Source organism: Heterocephalus glaber, unplaced genomic scaffold, assembly GCF_053883595.1.
Source record: "Heterocephalus glaber isolate CG9 unplaced genomic scaffold, H.glaber_assembly_v1.0 deba00000122, whole genome shotgun sequence".
In the NCBI taxonomy this organism is placed as follows: domain Eukaryota; kingdom Metazoa; phylum Chordata; class Mammalia; order Rodentia; family Bathyergidae; genus Heterocephalus; species Heterocephalus glaber.
The window spans coordinates 45,986,480-46,010,871 of NW_028258138.1; the positions used below are offsets into that span (position 1 = coordinate 45,986,480).

Consider the following 24,392-nt stretch of genomic DNA (forward strand, 5'->3'; position numbering starts at 1 on the left):
ATCTTAGCTCATGTTTATGGCATATAATGCTTATTTGCATTGATATTATTACATTCCTTTACATGGCATATCTTTATCATACTTGTCTCCCTTTCCCCTTCTCCATCCCCCTTCAAAAACCCCTTTTTTTACTTAAAATTATTAATAGTTGAGTTTTAATAAGTTTAATTATAGTATCTAAATATTTCTCTACTAGATAAAAAGTAATATCTTGATGCTAATAGGACATATGAAATGCAATGCTATTTTCTGTACAACTTATCTTCTCCTTAATTCAAAGTAGACATCTCTTTTCTAAATTCAAATTAGTTTATCACATAGTAGCATATGTGTATATCACGTATTAGCATATTAGTATATCACATATTAGTTATTTTTGCAATTTTAAAAAATGTATAAATTTGAGAATATGTTTATCCTTTTCCAGTTTTACATATAAAGGTAATGCTCAGTGACATATAAGTAAAATATTGCTTTTTTCTTTCATTAGATATAAGGTTATAGGCAATAGAAAAAAGTCATAGAAAAGATATATCTGGAGAATTAAAGGAAAACTTTTGTGGTTTCTTTTAACCCATTATATTAAATTTATAGTCAACTCTGATTTTTAGGGCCTAATTGTGTTACTGTTTTTCCTGTGTGTTTTTTCACTTAATCCCTAGTATGGTGTGTGTGTGTGTGTGTGTGTGTGTGTGTGTGTGCATGTATGTGTGTGTTATTTATTTATTGGAGAAACAAATAGTAAGTAAATAAATGTATAAAATGTCAGCTGGGAAGATGAAGAAAAATAAATAGGATAAGAGAAAGAATATTGAAAAATGCTTCCACTCTGAGACCTAATTGACATCAGAAAGCAACTAATGTGAAAGTTTGAATAAATAGCTGTCCAGATTAGGAGGCCAGGAAGAAAACACTTTTCTTGGATAAGAAGGTATCCGGTGTGTTTCAGGAACAGCACGAAGTCCAGGATGTCTGGAAAGGAGCTATCTAGGGAGAAATATCAGAAAAGACCACTGAGAAATAACTAGAAGCTGAAGAATATAGATCATTATAGGACATGGTAAAGGCTTTGGCTTTTGCTCTAGTTATAAATTTTTTGATTTATTTGAGAGAAAAGAAGAAAGATTGAATTGAAGTATTTGGAACCTGTTAGGGAAAAATGCAAGAGTTTTAGGATAGTGACACCTCTATCAGTGGGAAAAGATTTCTTCATTACATTGTTTGGGACTGTTTGTGTTTGATAAAATCAGTACCTTGCCCTTTCTTGATGTAAGTATTTGAGTCACTGATGTTTTGCTATTACTATATGTAATCAGTAATTTGTTTTGTATATCTAATGCTGTTTATTTCTGTCTTCCTATTTTAAAATACGTCCATGGTAAGCCATATTTGTAGTCCAATAAATAATTTCCTGAAAGTAATTTCTTTTGATTAAAATTAAATTGATTCTTTTAGGTACAACATTTTAACATTATGCTTAAGTATTAAAAGGAACTAATCATTCTGGAAAACTAATTATATGTTAATTACTAATAAACAATTCTTTATTAATTACTAATAAACAATCATGTTGCAAGGAAATGATTGGATCAGCGACATGTTATGAGAAAGTATTGGTCTGGATTTTTCAGAAAGATTATCTGATATCTAAAAATGGTCTGTTTTAATTTATGTAACTTAGTTATGAGTATATGTAAAGTAGCACAGTAAATATTTGTTTACTTTCTTAAGAATGAAAGACAATAAAAGTATCCTGGTTTGGGTGTTTTATATGCATATTTTAAATACCTAGTTCTTACAATAACCAAGACAAAGGAGCTGAATAGCTTACCCAAGTTTCTATAATAAACATAATAATTAATATAACTATGTCTGGCATCTACTGGGTTCTCATTTTATTCTACCAGCTTACCAAAGTTATAAGTATGGGATTATACCCTATAGATATAAAATTCTACTTCAAATAAAGAAGTCACTTATTCTATGACTATATTCTAACCTAAGTCAATAAATCAAACATCTGTCTTTCATTCTTTCTCTTCCTCCCTCTTTGTTTCTATCTTGCTTCCTTTTTCCCTCCCTCCTCTCTCTTTTCCTCCCTTTCTTTCTTTCTTGCTTGCTTGCTTGCTTTCTTACTTTCTTACTTTCTTTCTCACTTCCTTTCAAGTGCAGGGGATTGAACCCCAGGGCCTTGCACATGGTGTACAAGTGCTCTACCACTGAGCCACATTCCAGCCCACAAAGTAAAGCATTTCTAATAAATACATATTATTGAACTTTCAAGAGTGGATGAAGTAGGATAGTGATTCTGTAAGACTTTTCGAACACTGGAAAAATAATACGAAATATATGTATTATAAGTTCTATTCCAGAGTAATAATTTTAGTGATATACTTTTAAAACTGTCTATACATATTATAAAAATATATTCAGTTTCAAAGCTTAATCAATTTTGCTCAAATATATGTTACTAAAATATATTAATTTTTATATGGCAAAACTGTAATTCCTTATCCATACAGTTGGATATAATAAAATGAATTTGTTTTTTATGGATTGTATTTCAGTGCTAGTGATGCCATAAAAGGAGAAGGATTGCAAGAAGGTGTAGACTGGCTTCAAGGTACATCACAAAGTATTGTGTTTCTTTGGCCGTTGTTTCTTCTCCGTATTACTTCCTTCATATATTTTACTTTTATTATATCATTGCTTTTTTTTTCCTTGTTTCCATCTATTTCTCCTGTCAGAAAAAACAATACAGTAAGTACCTAATATCTGGTTCTATTACTTTATCAACTTTTCCTAAAGATTTTATTTAGATAGAATGCTTGCACTTTTCAATCAATACATAAGATAAACCTAGAAAATAATTTTAATTTATGCCACCAAATTTCTATCTGATGTAGTAATTGACAAACATTTGAATTTTAGGATGAATGTTAGGCCTTACTATCCATAACTAAAATTGAATCTGAATGGCATGTACAATGACTTGTATCTTTTAAGAATCATACTGTTGGGCCAGGGATTTAGCTCAGTGGTTTCACCGCCTGCTGTGCAAGTGCAAGGACCTGAGTTTGATCCCCAGAACCAAAAAAAAAAAAAAAAAAGAATCATACTGTTCAGTGCTGAATATGTAGCTTTTCTTATACATAACACATATACAGTATGCAACTTTTTTCAGGTCATTTTCTTTAGTACATGTACATAGTACATAACATTTACATTCCTTCTGGGGAATTGATACTTGTAAATAATATATCTTAGTTTCTTTTTTCATCCTCTTTCCTTTCCTTCCATCCCCACTCTATCCATCTCTTGATCCCTTTTCTTCTGTATTTTTTTACATGTTTACAGAACATGTTTTCACTCTTTGTGTGGAGCTGGTACATGTACATAACACATCTGTCTTAATTCCTTTTTCATCCCCTTTCCCTCCTTTCCTGCCCTCTCCCTCCATCTCTTGATCCCCTTCCCCTTTGAAAATGATGTTAACATACATATTTAGTATCTTAAATTATTTTTTGTGTATTTGCAGTTCTGTTTGATAAATTTTCCTACCCTGGACAAGGGTAAATAGTAAGACAAAAATTCTGACTGTAATCTGGCTAGAAATTGAAATTTTTTCTATACTATCATTTTAATGCCTAGTATTGTGAGTTTTTTCTCATATGCATTTTGGAAATAACAGTAGGAATACATAGAACATGTATTGTGGGTTATCTAGGAGTAGCCTGCCTGCCTGTCTGCCTGTACTAAAGATACATTTCATAAACATTTGTATAAAACTACACAATGTGGTCTACTGGTTAACTATCAAGACCATTGTATTTCTGTCTTTTGTATTTTGCAGTCATGACATTTACCATCAAACTGCAAAGAACATTCTAGTCACATTCTATTATTAAGTAAAATTTAATTGAGAATCCCAGTGGTTCTGAGAAGAACCAGTAGGATTTTTCTGTGAACCTACCAGCTTAGCTTCTTAGACTATTGGAAAGATGTAGTCACTTATAGTCCATTGGAAAGTTGTAGTTATAGGATGGATTCCCACTAGCAACTAATGGACCGCAGAGGAAAATTCTGGAGAAGATAACAAAAGCATCCCTGATTTCTTATTTCACAAGTACTTATCTTTACTCACAAATGAAGATGTAACATGGGATGGAAACTTTACTGTCACTCATAATAATTCAGAGCACAATATTTATTGAAAATAAATTGATGGTTATTTCTATTTTAATTGTAGCTCTTAGGTCCTCCCCTTAGTTCTTTTCTGATTTTATTTTAGCTGTCGAAATCAGGCCACTGGGTGTCAGTAATGATCTAACATAGCAGTACCAACAGCCAAGTCTTTTTAGTAGCAAATTTTTGTTTCTTTGACTTTTTTTGAACCGTCTTTTCTCTTGCCTCTCAATCTTTGTAAGAAAGTCACATTGTTGGAAGTATATTTTTGTGTTCTTTGTTGCCACATTATTTTATGTTCCATTTACAACAGTCTTCTACAAGGTAAGTAGTAGTATCCCTATTTTCTATAGAGGCATGGAATAATTATAGAAAGACTTAGGCTTTTAAGTCCAGCAAATTTATTACTACTTATTAACTATGTTTTAATTAACCTCTCTGCCTATTATCTAACATCTATTATCTTTTGAAGATAATCTTTATCTATAAAATTAAAAATTAAATGTTGTAAATTGATGTGCAGATTAAATTATTCTGTCTGTTAAAGTAACTAACATAGGAAAGTAATCAATAAATGTTAAATTTACTTTTTCCTAACCATTCTGTTTAATCGTCAGAAACTAAGTACATAGATTTTTAAAAATAAAAAATATTTTAGTTTGTTTTTGAATAGATTATTCATATTTCTTACATAATAAAATTTATATTTTGATGGTCCTAGTTATGTCTATATTTTCAAAGTAAGTAACAGTAAATATAAAGTAATCTATGTGTGTAATTTCTGCTTGCTAACAAATGGGATTTGTGTAAACCTTACTGTAAAAGATGTAAAGGACCTGAGTAAAAGATACTCTGAACTTGCATCTCTTCATTTTGCTTTTAGAAGTTTGAAATTTCCTAGGATGATAAATAAGAAGATCCCTGGTTCATGTTGGACTAATTTTATTATTTTAAGATTAGAAACTTGGGGCCAGGGATTTAGCTCAGTGGTTCCACTGACTGCCCTGCAAGTGCAAGGACCCGAGTTCAATCCCCGGTACCAAAAAAAAAAGATTAGAAACTTATTTGTGAGATATTTAATGACACATTCAATGCTATGATTCTATTTTCTTTTGGAAAGATTCTCAATAATTGTATGTGTGTAAATACACAAAGACAAGAACCCTTGAGTAGACTGAAGTTTTTTTAAAAAAAACCACAAAAATATATAGAAACTGTTACAGAGCAGTAAGTTTTTATAGCTCTGAAACTTTCAGATGAGCTTTTGTAAAAAGAAATCTTCACATTGGGCCAGGGATTTAGCTCAGTGGTTTCGCCGCCTGCTGCGCAAGCACAAGGACCCGAGTTCAATCCCCGGTTCCAAAAAAGAAAAAAAGAAATCTTCACAAATAACTAGTGAAACATTAATCTTACCATTTTATATGGGTGGAAAAAATTAATAGTGCTTCCAGATTTTTAATTGTATTTGTTGTTTCATTTTTCTTTGTTTTTGTTGTGCTAAGAGTCAACCCCAAGGCCTCACACATGCTTGTAGGCATGTGCTCTCCCACCAAGCTATCCTCTCAGTCCACTTCCACATTTTAATATTAGACTGTTATAAACTGTGCAAATGAATATTCCAATGAAAGGTAGACAATTGAACATATATACCTAGTTTCCTCCCTTCCAAAGTCACACTAATAGTAAAAAGACTTTTTTAAAAAGATATTAATGTACCTGGGTAAAAGGATTGAAAGTGGTGAAAATGGTAGCCAAATTTTGGAAGCTGGGTTATATGATGGATATTGAATGATTTAACAGAGTTCAGAAAGATGAATTCTATGCCAGCAGGAGAAAACTGGAATGTAGCCTAATTTATGTTGCACATTCTCTCAAAGGCTCAGAAACTGGTAGAAAGTGAAAATAAGGGTGAAGGTGGAGCTGAAAAGACAGTTTTATACATACTTTTGCCAAAAGTTCAAAGTTTTATTCTCTGCAAAAAATGCAAATAGAATGCCTTTTGACTAGGAAAAAGCATGCACACCTGTGTGTATTACTGCTAAATTGAAAATGTGGAGTGACTGAAAATTTTCATGTGGAATATTGCAATTCTCTTTTATTGTACTTCTCCCAGAAAACAGTGGAGGGAGGCAGAAAATAGAATCACCTGTGAGGAATTAGACTAGCCAAACAGAAAAAAAATAAAGGTATTGGGGATTATGAAAGAATTCGCTTAACTAGACACATTAAAATGAAGAACACATTTGACAAGCCTCACATACATTTCCAGATTCCAATCTGCCTTCTTAGTGTTCACTCATATGTATGAGCAAATGGCAAAAGATGACCAGACATTTGAAAATGTAACCAAACAATAAAAAAAGGAAGTAGAATTCATGTAGCGGAAACATCTCAAAAACTTCACTAGAGAGAGTATCCTCAAAAAGGTAAAAAAATATTATTTTCATGAATAAGACCAGGATACAACTTGCAAAGGAACAAACCAAAAATGAGTTGTTGGTATATAAGAATAGAATAGTAAAAATGAAAAACTCAATAAAAAATTAGATAGAGGCAGTTTATCAGAAGTAGGACAAGAAGACAAAGAATAGAAAAATATAAAGAAAAGAAACTATGGAATCATAAGGCCCAATATCCAAATAAGAATTTCAGAGAGAACAGAAAAAAAAAATGAGAGTAACAAATGATCAAATAATGATTACCAGAACTAAATGATGAGCTTTCAATTGAAAGGCCTCTTGAGAGCTCAATGCAGTGGATAAAAGTATTCCCACATCACGGTGCTTCATTAGTAAAATCCAACACTGAAAACAATAGAAGACTCCACAAGCCAGCTCATCTAAGAAACCAGCCAGCTACATGAGACCAGCAAGATCTGTCTGCCCACTGCCCTTTGGATCATTGGGCTGCCCTGGCCTCTGCTCCCTCAGGCTGCCCACCATAGTGGCTTCATGAGGCTAGGGCAGTTCCACATGGAGACAGGTCAGGCCAAGTCTGTGTCATCCTCCAGAGGGCTCTGTCTGCTTGTGCACAGTGAAGTTGGGACCGCTGGCCCATGTTCAGGCACTGGACAGGCACTGCAGGCTCTCACCTGGCTGTAATAAGTCATTAACATCCAGGCAATACCTCAACATCAAACCTTACTGGGTACTGGCACCTCCTTTCCCTGTGCCCATCTTCCCCGGAGAAGAGCCTGGGCTAGTGGGACCTGAGAAACTCTCAGCAGTGCCATTGGGTCCAGCTCATCAAGTCTTCCTTTCCTCTACCACAGCAAGCACAGTCTCAGCCATGGTAATTGAGAAAATCTGCCTGAGGGGAACAGGGTGGGGTGTGGAGGGACTAGAAGTCACATAGAGATGAAGGCAGATTCTAGCTGGGAACTGTCTTGTTTCCATAAACATATAAGCATAAGGAAATAGAAAAACATCAGACTTCTCAACAGAAACAACTTGGAAGCTATAATATCATCAGGCAATGCCTGGAAAAGTCCTATCAATATACTGTGATAGTCAAGACAGCTTCACCTGTGGAACGTCTCAAGAATTTAATCTATATTAATCCCATTCCCTTCTATCCTTTCCCCTAGCCCTCCCACTTCCTTCCCCTTTGCCCCTTTTCTTCCTATTTCACATTACCTATTATACATTTAGTCCTTATTTACACTTCCAGTTTCTCACACCAGAGAAACTATTCGGTATTTACACATGTGTGTCCTATTTATTTCACTTAAGAGTATTCCCTCAATATGCATCCACTTAGCTATAAATGTCTCTAATTTCTCATTTTTTATGGCTGAGTAGTACTCCATTTTATTAAAAAAACCACATTTTCTTTATCCAGTCTCCAGTTGATGGGCATTTGGGCTGTTTCCAAGTTTTAGCTATTACAAACTGTGCTGCTATGAACATGGGTGCACATATATCACTGTGGTATGATTCTTTTAATTCTTTGGGGAAGATCCCCAGCAGTGGAATAGTGGGGTCAAATGGGACTTCCAGTCCTAGTTCTTTGAGGTACCTCCATACTGATTTCCACAGTGGTTGCGTCAGTCTACACTCCCACCAGCAGTGGAACAGGGTTCCTCTTTCCCCACAGCCCTGCCAGCATTTGTTATTGGTTGCTTTCATGATAGCAGCCATTCTTTCTGGAGTGAAGTGGAATCTCAGTGTTGTTTTCATTTGCATCTCTAGAATGACCAGTGATGTTGAGCATTTTTTCATGTATTTATTTGCTATTTCTACTTCTTTGTCTGAGAAATGTCTGTTCATTTCAGATGCCCATTTTTTGATTGGGTCTTTAAATTTGGGAGGTCTGATCTTTTTAAGTTCTTTATAGATTCGAGATAGTAGATCTTTGTCTGAGGAAGACCAGGTGAAGATTTTTTCCCACATTGTGGGTTGTCTCTTCACACTGCTGGTGGTTTCTCTTGCTGTGCAGATGCTTTTTAATAAGAAGAGATCCCATTTGTTGATTGTTTGTGCTAGAAAATGGAAAAATAGGAACAAAATCTTTGTAAATAGGGAGGACTGGAGGGGTTGAAGGGAGGGCTGGGCAAGGGTGAAAAATAAGAACCAAGAGAGACTGTAAAGGTGGAAATTTCCAATGATGAATGTCATTATGTTGTATACCTAAAATGTACCAATGATTAGAATGAATAATCGATAATGTAAAATAGGAAGAAAAGGTCCAAAGGGGTAGGGGTAGTGGGAGGGGCAGGGGAAAGGAAAGAAGGGAAAGGAAAAAATGATGAGAAATAGAAAAAATGTAAATAAAGTCTTTGTAAATAGGGAAGGGTGGAGGGCGTGAAGGGAGGGCTAGGAATGGGGAAAAAATAAGAACCAAGATGCATTATGTAAAGGTACAATTCCCAATGAGAAATGTAATTGTGTTGTATACCTACAATGTACCAATAAAAGAATTTAATACAAAAAAAAAGAATTTAATCTATGCATTTTACTAAGGTAGCCACTAATACAATTATATTTCTGAAATAAGAGAATAAACCTAAAAGAGAAATAAGGGACCATGAAACAGGAAAGGCAACACAAGAATGGGAGAAGAAATCTCTAGGGTGTTAATAGAGATCCTAAAATGATAAAAGAAATGTTGCAACTATGACAGGCTTAGAAATCAGCTGGTGTAGGTTGGAGAGTTTTATAAGACTGTAGGGGAGAGTTCTTTTAAGAAGATGAAAATGATGGATTATGTAATGTGCTTCATAATAATGAAGGTTTAAACTGTGAAAGTGTTAACTACATTAAAAAATAAGCAGATGGATTGGGTAGGAATAGGTGGGACAAATAATACCTTTGGGAAAAATGTAACAGAGGAAAAGAAAAGTAACATGAGTGTACCAATTATCTCAGCTGAGAATAACATCTAAATAGTCATATTGATAATGACTGTATTACTGTTAGAAGAATGAGAATCTTAGAAGTATAATGAGGATTGCAGGTGAGCACATGAGTGTAAAAACTGAAGCTTCATATTACATTACTGATATTTACAGAAATAATATAAAAGTATATTTAGAGATATAAGTAATCATTTAAAAGTGATTTGGAAGTAGTTGCTTCTGAAAGGAGCAGAGATGAAGCAGTTGCCATTACTTTTCATACAAGCTGTATGGAACTAGTTGATTCTTTACAACGTCAATAAAAATTAAAACTATGCATAGGATTATATAGATTTGTGTTGGATTATCTCAGTGTGTATTATACAGAATAATGCATTTCATTTTGGCATATTCATACATGCATATAACATACTTTCATCATCTCCCTCTCCCAATTTCCTCCCCCTCCCTATATCATATACTTTGATCTCCCATCCCCTAATCACCTACCTTTTATCTAATAGTCTTTTACTTCCATGTCATCTCTTTAAATTTTTTTCCTAGATTCCTCAGATGAGAGATAATACAATGCTATTTTACTTTCTGAGTCTGGCTTGTCTCACTTAACACAGTGCTTTCAGGTTCCATTCATTTACCTGAAAATGAAATAATTTCATGCTTCTTTATGACTGAATAATATTCATACACACACACACACACACACACATATCTCACATCTTCTTTATCCATTTGTCTGTTGATGGGCCCCTGTGCTGTTTTATAACTTAGCTATGGTGAATTGTGCTGTAGTAAATATGGATATGCAGGTATCTCTATAGTAGGTTGACTTTAATTCTTTCAGGAATGTACTGTACTGAGGAATGGTACAGCGAGATCAGGTGATAGCTTGGTTTTTAGCTTTATGAGGAACCTCCATTCTGATGTCTACTACATTTGCACCAGCAGTGGAGAGTTTCTTTTTCCTGAATCTATGTCAGCATTTTTTCTGGTATGATAACTTTGGGTTACTTTAGAAAATAATTCTTTTTCTGTAGAGATTTATTATATTTGTTTGATTTCACTATCAGATCAGATCCAAGGTGCGAAGACATGAAAAGATAGCATCTGAAATCCTCAACAGTTTTGCATTCAATGAATATGTCAAAGGCAGACTGAATAAATTTGTTAAAAGATGTATATGTATTCAAGAATATGACATTCTCCTTGCATTTATGGATTCTAAATGAGCTTTTGAAGAACAGAGTATATCAAGCATGCTAATCTGGCCACTAATTATATGAAAACTAAATCTTCCCTCAAAAGGACTCCGTAGATGAAATAACTTCTTGGTAAAGGTTTATATTTGATTGTAATTAGAATGTTTTTAAAGTGTTACAAGCCATCTCAGTTTCCCATTATGATTTATACCGTGTTTAATGTAATTTTGTTTTGTAATTGTTTTACAAATTTAGTTTATGGTACTACTTTTTGGCATGAATTGTACTAGTGTAAAAAATTTAAATATTTATAAGTGACCATGGGTGATTAATATATATTAAAATTTTACTATGTGTTACTATCAGTAAAAAAAATACAGTGTACCAAATAGTGTGCTTTGTTTATACTGAGAAGAATAATGCTATGTTAATGCTATTTGGTGTTTTACTGTCCAGCCTTTATACATGGTCTGAGACTAAGTTAAACTGAATTTATTTATTCATTGTACATTGAACATTCCTATATCTACTAGTCAGGCATGGTCGTAGGCACTAGTGATGCAAGATAAGATATTCTTTATCTTTACAGAGCTTAAAATATAGAGGGAGAATTGGAGAACCTTTTTATACATGTTACATAATTTTATTAACTGAATGAAAATATTGCATCTTCAGATTAAGGTAATAAAAATGAATTAATGTTTGACTTTACTAAGTATTATAATTTTCTTGCTTTTTCCCTTAAAATGCTTCTGTTAGTCAGCTTTCTGTTACTGTAAGAAAAAAAATAGTACCTGAGATAATCACCTTTTAAAAAAGTTTATTTTGGCTCACAGTTTTGGAGTTTTCAATCTGTGGTCAGCCCCATTGCTTTTGAGCTATGATGAGGTAGGAGCATGTTGTGTAGGAAGCTACTTACCTCCTGGTAGCTGAGAAACAAAGAGAAGAAGAAAAGGGACTAGGGTCACAGTATCCCCTTTAATGGCATAGCCAAAATGATCTAATGTCTTTCCACTGGAAACTACTTCCTAAAGGTTTTACCTGGTCTTAATTGTTTTCTTTGTGGCTGGGACAAAATATCTGACACCCACAACTCAAGGAAGAAGGGGTTTATTTTGGCTCACAGTTTGTAGAGGTTTCAGCCACAGTCTCTGTTGGCTCCAAGGAAAGGTGATGCTGGGATTCAGAATCAAGCAGTCTCCTTAGAATCAATGATTCAAGAAACAGAAATATTATAGATACTAGAAATATAGAAGTATCTACTGAGAAATAAATGACATAATTGAAACAGTGGGGGCATGGTCATAGAAAGGTAAGAGACCAGGAATTACTCTTTCTTTGGTTTGTCTTAAGGCTATTAATTCTGGATGTAAATGACTGTTAAAAATAACTGTTAAAGGGGCCAGGGATTTAGTCCAGTGGTTCTGCCACCTGCCTCCCAAGCACAAGGACTGGAGTTCGATCCCTAGTAAACAAACAAACAAACAAACAAACCTCTTAAAGCTGTTTTGATAGCAAGTTAATTAGTATCACACCTATGCAGATATTTAGAAGAAAGAGTACACTGACTTCTCCCTGTTGCCATGACCTCCAAAATCTAGTTTATAGTTTATAAATAACTATCTCTTTAATTTTCATATAAAGTCTATAGAAGCAAATTGAGCAGCAATATAATCGTAGGATGCTATGTAAATGTGTAAAAATAGATTATAATTTCATTTGTATTTAGCATAGTATATAATTAAAATATGTCTCATTAAAAATGAACCAAGTATTTTGTTATGTTTAGACAGCACTCATAAACCTCTGCATTTGAATGTAACACCTATAATATGTTTAACTCTTACATGTTGTGCATTTAAATATTTGTATATGGCCCTATCCAGCCTATGCTGTATAAAGCACAAAAGAGCTGAGTTTTATCTATTTGTTCTTCATTTATGCCCTGTCTGTAAAAATTATGATTTGTCTCCTAATTAAGATTCTTTTATCTTTGACAATTTTGGCCCACCAGTATTGTGATTCCATAAATATATGCAGTTACTTTTGAGAATAGTTGTCTTAATTCAGGGCACTGTAACAAAGTATCATAGACTGGGTGGCTTATAAAAGAAATTTATCTCTTATAGTTCTGGAGGCTTTAAGTCTGAAGTCAGGGTGCCAGCATCTTTGGGTTCTGCTGTGAGCCGTCTTACTGGCAGCAGAGGGCCATCCTCTCATTTTATCCTCGTGGAGTGGAAAAAAAGGGTAAGAGAACTCTCTGGATCCCTGTTTTAAGGGACATTCATCCTATTATACCCTCACATGGTTCCACTCATAACCTAATTACCTCCCAAAGACCCTACTCCTACTATTACATAGGGGTTAAGATTTGAACTTGTTAGTTTTGGTATTTGGCTAATTAAGTTATCCAGAGTGATCCAGTGATCAAGTATCAGCTAGCTTGCCAGCCATTGCAGTCCATTGTAATACTTAAGGCTAATACATCTTGCATAATACATAATGATACACACATAATGATCTTATTTTAACTATTTATACCATGAATAAATTATTAGCTCTTATTTCTTAATTTAAAAATAATTTTATATTTCCTCCAGAGTTAGTTTCATTAATTTGTCTTCTAAGTTACTTCTTAGAAGTTGTCAAATTTATTTCAAAAAAGATTTTGTAATATGCTTTCTATATCCTTTTAAATTCTGTAAAATCTGTGGTAATGTCTCCTAGATCTTAATATTATAATTTAAAAAATGTATAACTGATATTGTGTAACAGGAAGAAAGAGTCTAAAAGAGCAGGGGAATTGGGAGGGGTAGGGGAAGGGAAAAAAGGGAAAGAAAAAAATATGAGAAGAGGAAAAAAATGGAAACAAGGTCTTTGCAAATAGGGAAGGGTGGGCAAGGGAAGGGGAAAAAAAATAAGAACCAAGAGACTCATGTAATGGTACAAGATCCCAATGATGAATGTAACTGTATTTTATACCTAAAATGTACCAATAAAGTTAATAGGGGAAAATAAAATAACCTTGACCCATATGGTTATTGTGAAAATTAAATAAAATTTTACATATGTATCCTATAAAAAAATAATAATAATAATGGCTGATAGTAGAAATTTACCTGAATAATGTGTTTGTTTACTTCTTTGGCTAAAGAGAAATACTGCAGCAATTAAGAAATGATTATTGTGTTTAACTGAATGTTTCAGTTAATTCAGTTATTACATGTTTGCAGTGACTCTCAATATGGATGTTCTTGTTCAGATTTGCAAGGGACTAGGTTAAAACCATTATTGACTTTTCTGGTCACTGGATTTTAATACCATATTGAGTAGCTTCATCAACATACAGTGTTAAATTTCTTCTTTCACAATTTAGAATAAACCAGGAAGTAAAAATTAAATCTTTGAATTTCAAGTCACCAAGTAATTCAAGAAGTCATCTAGGAATAGTGCTTTGCAAATGAAATTTGGTTAGAAATACAGTAATAATGAAAAACATTTCTATAGCTTTTATTAAATGCCTATACTTTATAAATACTTTACATATTCTAATTCATTAAATCATATAAACCTTGGGAGGTAAATGCTGTTATTATCTCTGTTACATAGATTGGATGTCAGCAAACTAACTTGTTTTTATATGGCCCTAGAAATAGTAATTATTTTACTTGTTTAAAGGATTGTGTATTAAAAAAAAAAAAAGCATCAAAGACAATATGTGACCCATAGAGTGTAAAATATTTACTGGCTGACCTTTTACACAAAGGTTTACTGAACTTTGTTGTAAAGGTTGAGAGTAAGGCAAGATAAGTAACATGCCTAAGGTCATGCTGCAAATATATAGAAAAACTTGAGTTTAGAGTCTAGAATTTCTGGTTTCAGAACCTGTGTTCTTAATTTCTACATGACTTCTCAAAAAAGCTAAAGTTTAATCTAAAATGAGGTAATAGATATTGAAACTACTTCTTAAATAGTTACATTCAAGATGAAAAACTAGATGCAAATGCCTAAAACATAATGTTCTTTGAAATCCTTCCTCTCCCTGACTCTCAAAGATTGAAAAAATTAGTCTTTTCCTTCTAAAGCTTTTTTTCCTTCCTTTTCTTTGAATGGGCGGCAAGGGACTAGCCGATTTTGAATCATCAAACATGTTAATTTTAAAAATATAAATAAACATACAGATTGTCCAGGAGCATCTGACTTGGACTTCCATATTTCTCCATGAATTTTACCAACATATATGTTGAGATAAATGATAACTAGTGTGATAGTCTTGACATATATATGGTAGAGTGTAGAAACATTTATAATTTAATTTGTATATATTTGCATTTTAAAGTTATGTTATCACAGGTAACTATAGCTTAAAATATTTTCTTGTTTACAAACATAGTTTTTGTTTTCTCTGACCAATGCTTGGCTGCAGATAAAGAGTTCTTTTTCAGGAAGTGTGCATCAGAGAAGGATATATAAAACTCTAGCTTTCTTGCTGGAAGATCAAAAAGGAAAACCCCACAGGACTGAAAATTTCTAGGAGATCGACAAAAAGAGATTGTCAAACCAACTCCAAAAAGTAATTTATGGGCTCTTAGGATTGCCCCCAAATAGACTTTAAGAAGTGAACTACAATATTTTTGATGATGCGAGTCCCAGATTGGCCAGTGGGTGGCACACTTATAGGCTAAATAGGACTAAAACAGTTTTCAAAGCAGAACTATCATTAAAATTAATCCCACAAAGTATGTTGAAACTGTTGACCTGAAACCAACCATCCTGAAAGCCTGATTTTAAAAAATTATCAACATCTCAGAATTTAAATAGGATTCTGACTCAAAAAGTAATATTCCAGATGTTCAGAAAATAATCCAATATTGCTTAGTAGTGTATACAAAGACTAGGAAAAACTGCGTTGGAAAAGAAAAGGCAAAAAGCCTCAAAATTTACCTTTAATGACAAAGACATTAAAACAGCTATTATAAAAGTGATCAAAGAAAGGAAACACTCAGAACAAATGGAGAAATGGTCTCAGCACAGAATTATGAGATGTATCAAAGAAATGAGTGAAAATTTAAGGACTGAAACATACCTGGAATAAAGTCTCACTGGATGAGTTATATTGCAAAATAGAAATTAAGGACTCCAGGAACTTGATGACAGATTAGAAATCACAAATCACAATACCTGGAAAAAATTGACTTAAAAATGAACAGAATCTTAGGGACTTGTAGACATTAAACAATTTACATTTATCCAATCAAGAATCCATTAGGAGAAAAAGTACTGTGTATAAAAAGCATTTGAAGTAATTTTAACTAAAAGCTTTTCAGATTGGTAAAGGGCATAGCTAACGGATTTCAGAAGCTCAGTATGAAAGCAGTGAGGGAAAAGAACTACCCAGGGCAATTCAAATGACTATTGATTTCTCATCAGAAGGAAGTGGCACAACATTTTAAAGGATTTTTTTAAAAATAGGTATCAACCCCAAATTCTGTATCTAGTAAAAATATCCTTCAGGAATAAAGATAAAATGACATCCTGTGAATAAGAAAACCCAGCAGCATTTATTGCTATAAAACCTACTGTGAAAGAAATACCAAAATTCTGCAAAGAGAGGGAAATATTAACAAGAAAACTTAAAAGATCATCTTTTGTTCTTAAAATGTTTGATGCTTGAAAACATTGTGTTTCAGTGTATGTACACATAATGTCTAAGACAGCTACAAAATGAAGCAAGAGAGTAAACTGTCCATGATGGTGCTTTCTACATAACTCTTGAAATGGAAAAGTATTTTTTCTAAATGTCTGAAAACTTCAATATATTTGTGCACACTTGTAATTCCAGCACTTGGGAGACTGAGGCAGGAGAATTGCCCCAAGTTCAAGACCAGGTTGTGCTACATAGTCCAAGTCCAGCCTGAACTATGAACTACATAAGTGAGACCCTAAAAACAAAAAAGAAAACTATACCAAGAAATATAGTTGAAAACAGACATTTGGAATACAGAAATGTGTTCAAGTGATCCAAAAGAAAAAGCAGAGTAATAAAAAAATGAAAGAAACAGAGAAAACAATGCAATAGTAGACCTGAATCAAAGCATATAATGAACCCAAGCATGTTAATAAATGGCCTAAACATAAATTCAAAGAAAGATTGAATGGATAAAATATTATCCAACTTTATGCTACCTACAAGTACTTTACATCAAATATAATGATCCAGGGAAAGTAAAAGTACAAAGGTAGAGAAGATTTGCTATCAAAAGAAAGCTGGAGCGCTGTATTAACACCAGACCAAGTAGATTTAGAGTATAGGCAATTATTGAGAATAAAGATAGGCATTACAGAATGATGAAAGGGTCAAGTCACTAAACATTCAAAAAGTATATACACCTAAAAGCATCTTTAAAATGTATGAAGAAATAGACTCAACTATCTGATCTCCATAAGAGATTCATTTCATATGTTAATACAGGTATATTGTAAGTAAATGTATAGGTAGAGGGATATTATGAAATCAGTAAATATAAAAACGTTTGGCTATATTAATATTAGATACAATACACTTCAAAACAAAAAGGATTAACTGAGAAAAAGCACATTCATCAAGGAGTCATAGATGTATATGTATGCAATCACAAAGTTACAGAATATATAAAAAAAGAATTTATAATTATAGTAAAAAATTTTACTTAGTAATTGATAAGTTAACTAGAACATACTGTACTTACAAAAGATCTAAATGAAATAACAGAATCAACCAAATGGTATTTATAGAACACCCTCATCCATCAACTACAAATTATTTCCATAAATAAGACAATCTTTTTAATTGAAAGATACCTAACACGAGAAAACGTCCACAATACACATATCTGATAAAAAAAAACTTGTGCAAATATTTACATCAATAAAAAGCATCCAACAACAATAAAATGTGAGCAAAATATTTGAGCAGACACCTCACAAAATAATATGATCATATAATGACCAATACAGGGAAAGATACTCAACATCATTAGTCATGAGGGAGATGCTAATTAAAACTGATGAGACACTACTACACACTAAGTAGAATTGCTACAATTTAAAAAACAGAATACCTAGTGTCAAGAATATAAAACTACTGGAATTTTCATGTAATGTTGATGAGAATGTAAAATGATATAACCATTTTGCAAAACAATTTTACAGTTGTTTAAAAAGTGTAGTATACATGTACCATACAATTTAGCCATTCTACTCCAGGTATTTATCCAAGAGTAAGTCCCCAACTTACTAATGAGTTCCATTCCAGGAGACTGTTCGTTAAGTCAGCTTCACCCATAACTCTGACAAAGTAAGTCTTATACACCTTTGACACAAATATACAATGTGAAGCATAAAAAACACAAAAATACTGTACACTATTGCACTGTACAATAAGCACACAGCAGCACAACTGTGACAATGGCTGCCCGACATGTGAGCTACTCCCGTGATTTGTTCATATTCAGATGTTCCTAATGCGAGGGCTGTTGGTGTCTGAAAGTTCGCAATGCAGATGTCTTATTTCTAAAGAAAGATTTGTACAAGAATGGTTATATCATGTTTATTCAGACTGGAAACAACTCAAGTTTCCATTAACAAGTGAAGAAATATGTTATCTTCATATGGAGTGATACTCACCAAAGAACAGAATGAAATATTCATATACAAAGCAACAGAATTCAAAGAAGGCAGAAAAGAGTAATCACTAAATGATACATGATTCTGGGCTGAATCACTTTGTAAAAAATAATATAAATGGCGCAAGCACAAGGACCTGAGTTCGATCCCTGGTACCAAAAAAATATATATATATATATGTATATGAGACAACTAGCAAAACTTGAATGGGGCCTGAGGATAAGAAAGCAGAGTTTGTCAACATTAATTTCTTAATTCAGAGTTATACTGTGGTTAGAATGTGGGGAGAATAGTTATAAGGCTATACACAGTATTCAAGTAAGATGGGATATAATTTTGATATTTCAAACAATTCACAGAGAATAAAAAAGGCCTTTGTTCTACTCTTACAAGTTTCCATTAAACTTGAACTAATTTAAAAATAAAAATTCTTTACACAAAAATGTTTATGAAATAACATGGAACAAATGGCATTTTATATATATCGAAGAAGTAGAACAATGCAGTAGATGAGTATTTTCAAAAACTATAACATCACTCAAAAATCAATGCTATGTTAATAATTTCAACAAACATAGGAAATTTGAAAGTCCTTCAGAATTCTTGAAATTTGTAGACATAACTTAAAAATACAATGTTGCTGCCAATTTTTAAGGAAGAAAGCACTTTAATCACTAATCAAAAAGATGTACCAGGCATTCGAGGGATGCAAATGAAAACAACGCTGAGATTCCACTTCACTCCAGAAAGAATGGCTGCTATCATGAAATCAACCAATAACAAATGCTGGCAGGGCTGTGGGGAAAGAGGAACGCTGTTCCATCGCTGGTGGGAGTGTAGACTGATGCAACCACTGTGGAAATCAGTATGGAGATACCTCAAAGAACTAGGACTGGAAGTCCCATTTGACCCTGCTATTCCACTGCTGGGGATCTTCCCCAAAGAATTAAAAGAATCATACCACAGTGATATATGTGCACCCATGTTCATAGCAGCACAGTTTGTAATAGCTAAAACTTGGAAACAGCACAAATGCCCATCAACTGGAGACTGGATAAAGAAAATGTGGTTTTTTTAATAAAATGGAGTACTACTCAGCCATAAAAAATGAGAAATTAGAGACATTTATAGCTAAGTGGATGCACATTGAGGCAATACTCTTAAGTGAAATAAATAGGACACAAATGAATAAATTCCAAATAGTTTCTCTGGTGTGAGAAACTGAAATTGTAAATAAGGACTAAATGTATAATAGGTAATGTGAAATAGGAAGAAAAGGGGCAAAGGGGAAGGAAGTGGGAGGGCTAGGGGAAAGGATAGAAGGGAATGGGATTAATATGAGAAAATGGAAAAATAGGACAAAATCTTTGTAAATAGGGAGGAATGGAGAGGTTGAAGAGAGGGCTGGGCAAGGGTGAAAAATAAGAACCAAGAGAGACTATGTAAAGGTGCAAATTTCCAATGATGAATGTCATTATATTGTATACCTAAAATGTACCAATGATTAGAATGAATAATCGATAATGTAAAATAGGAAGTAAAGGTCCAAAGGGGTAGGGGGAGTGGGAGGGGCCAGGGAAAGGAAAAAAGATGAGAAATGGAAAAAATGGAAATAAAGTCTTTGTAAATAAGGAAGGGTGGAGGGCATAAAGGGAGGGCTAGGAATGGGGAAAAAATAAGAACCAAGATGCATTATATAAAGGTACAATTCCCAATGAGAAATGTAATTGTGTTGTATACCTACAATGTACCAATAAAAGAATTTAATAAAAAAACCCAAAAAACAAACAAACAAAAAAAAAAGATGTACCAGGATGTCACAATAATAGCGCCATCAACCTGACAACTTTTAGAGCGAATTCCAGGTACTAGCTGTGAGAGAGGAAATTTATATAAGAATGCCAAACAGCTGTCAAACTGATTCTTGTGTACACTTGAGTTTAGTTCTAAATGAGGAATTTGGTCAGTAGTAAGACTTCAGCCTGATTTTCTAGTCTAACCTGCCTTAAGCAGTAATTGGCAGCTGTAAACTCGAATTATGTAGGTCATATTAGGATTAGTGCAACTATTTCTCCACCTGTGTATTTCTCATACTTTATGATTATCATTTACTTTTTAATTATGCAGTTATTTTAAAGAAGGTCAATAGAATATAGTAAAGAGTTCACTTAAAGGTAGTTTCATGTTAACATACCAAACCCTTGTATGTCCTTGAATGACATAGTACCTGATGATTCACAATTTCACAGCATCTATTTATTGCTATATTTCCTTATCAAATTAGACAGCAAGCAGATCTTAATTATGTGTCTATTGTTGGCCTAGTATTGTGCACACTCATTGGTCCTTGATACTGCTTTTTCACTAGGATGATATTCCTACTATAAATCTGTTTTGAGAGATGTTTTGATACAGTTTCAATGGCAGGACTTTCTCATCTATGCTTCTGGAGCTTTGCTTGTGAAATCTATCACAAATTGATCACAGCCTGCCCAAATCATGCAGTTAATTCACTTCCTCTTCCTTTTTCCCATGTATGTATTTACTACTGTTCATGTGTATCACACTGTCTTAAAATTTTATAAATGTTCCTTAGTTGTATGTTTCCCTCTGAGACTGAGTTTCTTGAGAGAAGATCACAAAGGTGTATTTCAATTAGCAAACACCTGGCCTACAAGTATATTGAACGTGTGGCTGGTTATGAAATAACTTTGTAGATAGAGTATTAGGAATTTAATTTTCTTGTTTTGTTTTTCAAATATAGCCCTCCTACCAACTTTCTAATCAGATTTGAAACAGCTACCACTGGAGAAATAAATACTAGGTAAATGATCTATAAATCATTTTCTGAAGTTTCCATTTTGTTTTTCTGAAATGTGGAGAGACCAATAGACTTTTAAGTAATTGTTATTATTATTGCTATTACTATTACCATTTTAATTTTCTATCTTGTTAGGCTACTAAGGAAAAGTTATGCCAGTAGCTATTTGGTAAATTTTATTTATTTATTTATTTATTTATTTATTTATTTATTTATTGGTACCAGGGATTGAACTCAGGTCCTTGCACTTGCAAGGCAGGCGGCGGAACTGCTGAGCTGAATCCCTGGCCATATTTATTAAATTTTAATTAAAAATACATTTTGTTCTAAAATCATGTGTCATTTAAACTACAAAACCCAAATGTAACTACAGAATATCCATAAGTGGTGGGAAGAGCTGGGATGAAAATGACAGAATTAGTTCATTTCCATTACCCTCAGGGTGTATGTGGTTGATGCTTTCAGAGAGACAGCTTTTGTACTGCGGTGTGGTCAGCCATTTCTTTAATAAGTATGTGACTGATCTTTTGAAGTGGAGCTCTTGTTGAACCAGATACAGTGGAATCATCCTTCTAATTTTCTGAATTATATAAAATAAATCCCAATTGTGAGGTTTATAAAACGATTTTTCTTTGTCTTTTTTAGGTATGATAATTATAAGCAGTTTGTAAATACATTTGCCTACATAGAAATGAATTCAATGACTTTTGTTAACATTGAATGCTTGTAGGTGCTAATATGGAGAGCTGAAGGAAAGAAAATAGAATATAGGACCTGAAGACTTAAGAATGGTTATTATTAGGAAATCAATTATGATAATTTTTTTTACTTTGATATTTGAGTATTTCTACTGAGGTTTATAAAATATTATTTTGCTTATTGTCTTTTGCTAAAGAGAATGCTTATAAACTAACTAATATCACCCTATCATAACAAGGTTTTGCATTAATTACTGTCTTCTACTATCCCTTAGTGCCCTTTCCAGTAATTTTCCAAGTGAGAAACAATTGGGAAAATGTGTTCAGGTACACATAAAATTTGTTATATCTTTTCATGCTGATAACATGCAAAAAGAAAGACAAATGAAACACATTTCAGTATCTACATCCTTATTTATGAAATATAACAGTGTAAAGTCATTTCAAGAGAGGATAGCAAGGGTTAAACCTACACATAAAACCTAACTTTTGGCCTTCTGCTTTACCTTTCGTGGGTAATTACTTTTTTTTTTTTCCTTTTCATAGATAATCCTTTTTTTTCTTTACCAATGAAAATTGACTGGAAGGGGTGACAAATTCAGTTTGTAGGATAGGACAGGCAGATGAAAATATTTGATGTCATTCGTTTTCTCATTTACAAAGCTAGTTAAGCCATCATTTGATGAAATTTTACAAATCTTTTAAAACCAATGTGGGTTTATTGAGAAAAACAGTTGCCACATTTCTCAAAAATCAAAAATTGCATTCTCTATAGTAATACTTGGTCTCAAGTTAATTTTTCTTACTACATTTAGCCATATATATATATATATATATATATATATATATATATATGGTACCGGAGATCAAACTCAGAACCTTGCGCTTGTGAGGCAAGCATAGTGCCACTGAGCTAAATCCCTGGGTCAGTAATATTTTAAATGAAATATCCTGAATGTTTGTTAATGATATTATTTCAGAATGGTGTATTGTAAGATTTCCATAGATGAGTGTCAAGTTTATATTCAGCATTATGTTAAGCACTTCATCATTCAAATAATAAAGTGAATTTATTTTTGTTCTATATGATGAAACTCATATTAAGAGAAATAATGTTATTCTTAATTTTAGATTAGGTAAAGTCCCCATGTGAAAACTGTAGTCCATTTTATATGAGCATGTAGCATTTCCAGCTGCCTTTCTTACCCTAATCAAAACATTTGGCACAATAGCAGCTGCCTCTATGCCTTGTTTTTAAACCGTTTGCAAAAGGTTGAACTGGAAAGAAAGCATCCATATTAATAGTGGTCAGGCTTCTGGAACATGCAAGTTAAAAACTTTCACAATAAGAAAAAAAATCTAGTTCAACAAGCCAGTTTTTTTTTACTCATTCTAAAATTTTGTCTAGCTGGGGATTTAGCTCAGTGGTTTCACCACCTGCTGTGCAAGTGCAAGGACCCAAGTTCGATCCCTGGCACCAAGAAAAAAAAAATTCCTAACATTTTGCTTTATGAAACTCTATTAAACAAAATGCACAGTCAACACTAATGTAGTACAGGCCAGAAATTTATAAGTAACTATTCTTTGCAGAATAGGTACATTAAAATTAATCAGAAGTGCTTAATATAGTGCATAGGTTATGTAATCAGATGAAGTATTTTGGGGAAATAGAATATGGGGTTGAGTTTATCATCAAATAGTGAATTATTATTCTGAGCCATTATTTATATCACACTCATTAAGCTGCTTAAGTAATAAATATGACTATAATTTTGATATCATTTGATTCAAACAAAAGACATCATGAATTGGTTTAAACAAAATATTTTCCAAAAATTTTTATAATCTATATTTGCCAAAATACATGCTTCTGTTTATAAATTTTAAGAGTATTTCAATATTAGCAAATCTGCTATTATTAATAGTAACATATTTTTAAAAGATTTAATTTCTCTTTGTAGGTATCATATCAAAGGCATAAAAGTATATAATTTAGGTCAAACTAACACATCTTAATTTAAGCATTAAAAATGTGTGTTTGAAGGATCTCAGTCTCCACATGTTCTGCAAATAAAAACCAGAAAACAATACAATAAAACATCATGTTTTTCAAAGAAGTCTGAATAACCAATTATTTTAAAATTTCACCATCTGCTCTCAAGGAAGCAGCAAGACTATATGGCTTTTTCCCATGTTACAAACTATGATAATCAAAATGTAACAATGAGAAAAGCTAACATCATCTCCCCCTCTTATTTGTTGTGGTGGTTTTTAATGAAAGGTTGAGTATAGAAACAAAGGAAAGGGGAGGATGTTCCCTCACCCCATCTCCTAATTGAGTGCTTATATCCAGTAATAGCTTTTTGCTGCCCTGGGCAGCATGACATTGCCTCATTTGGCCACTCATAGCTATTATTCCAAGAGGCAGCCAGTGGAGTGCCCCAATCCATCTGCTTGCTTTTTCATGGGCT

General features: G+C 33.0%; 1 protein-coding gene across 2 annotated transcripts in view; it reads left to right on the forward strand.

Annotated features, from left to right (window-relative positions):
• The window catches only part of Arl6 (ARF like GTPase 6), a 28,919-nt gene extending 17,471 nt beyond the window's left edge, over positions 1-11,448 (forward strand). For both annotated transcript variants that reach the window (XM_021238818.2, XM_004857940.4), the window contains 2 exons: positions 2,568-2,623; positions 10,609-11,448. In XM_021238818.2, the coding sequence (XP_021094477.1) occupies positions 2,568-2,623; positions 10,609-10,634 (82 nt within the window). In that variant the 3' untranslated portion in view covers positions 10,635-11,448. The remainder of the gene's footprint in view (positions 1-2,567; positions 2,624-10,608) is intronic.
• The last annotated feature ends 12,944 nt before the right edge of the window (positions 11,449-24,392 follow it).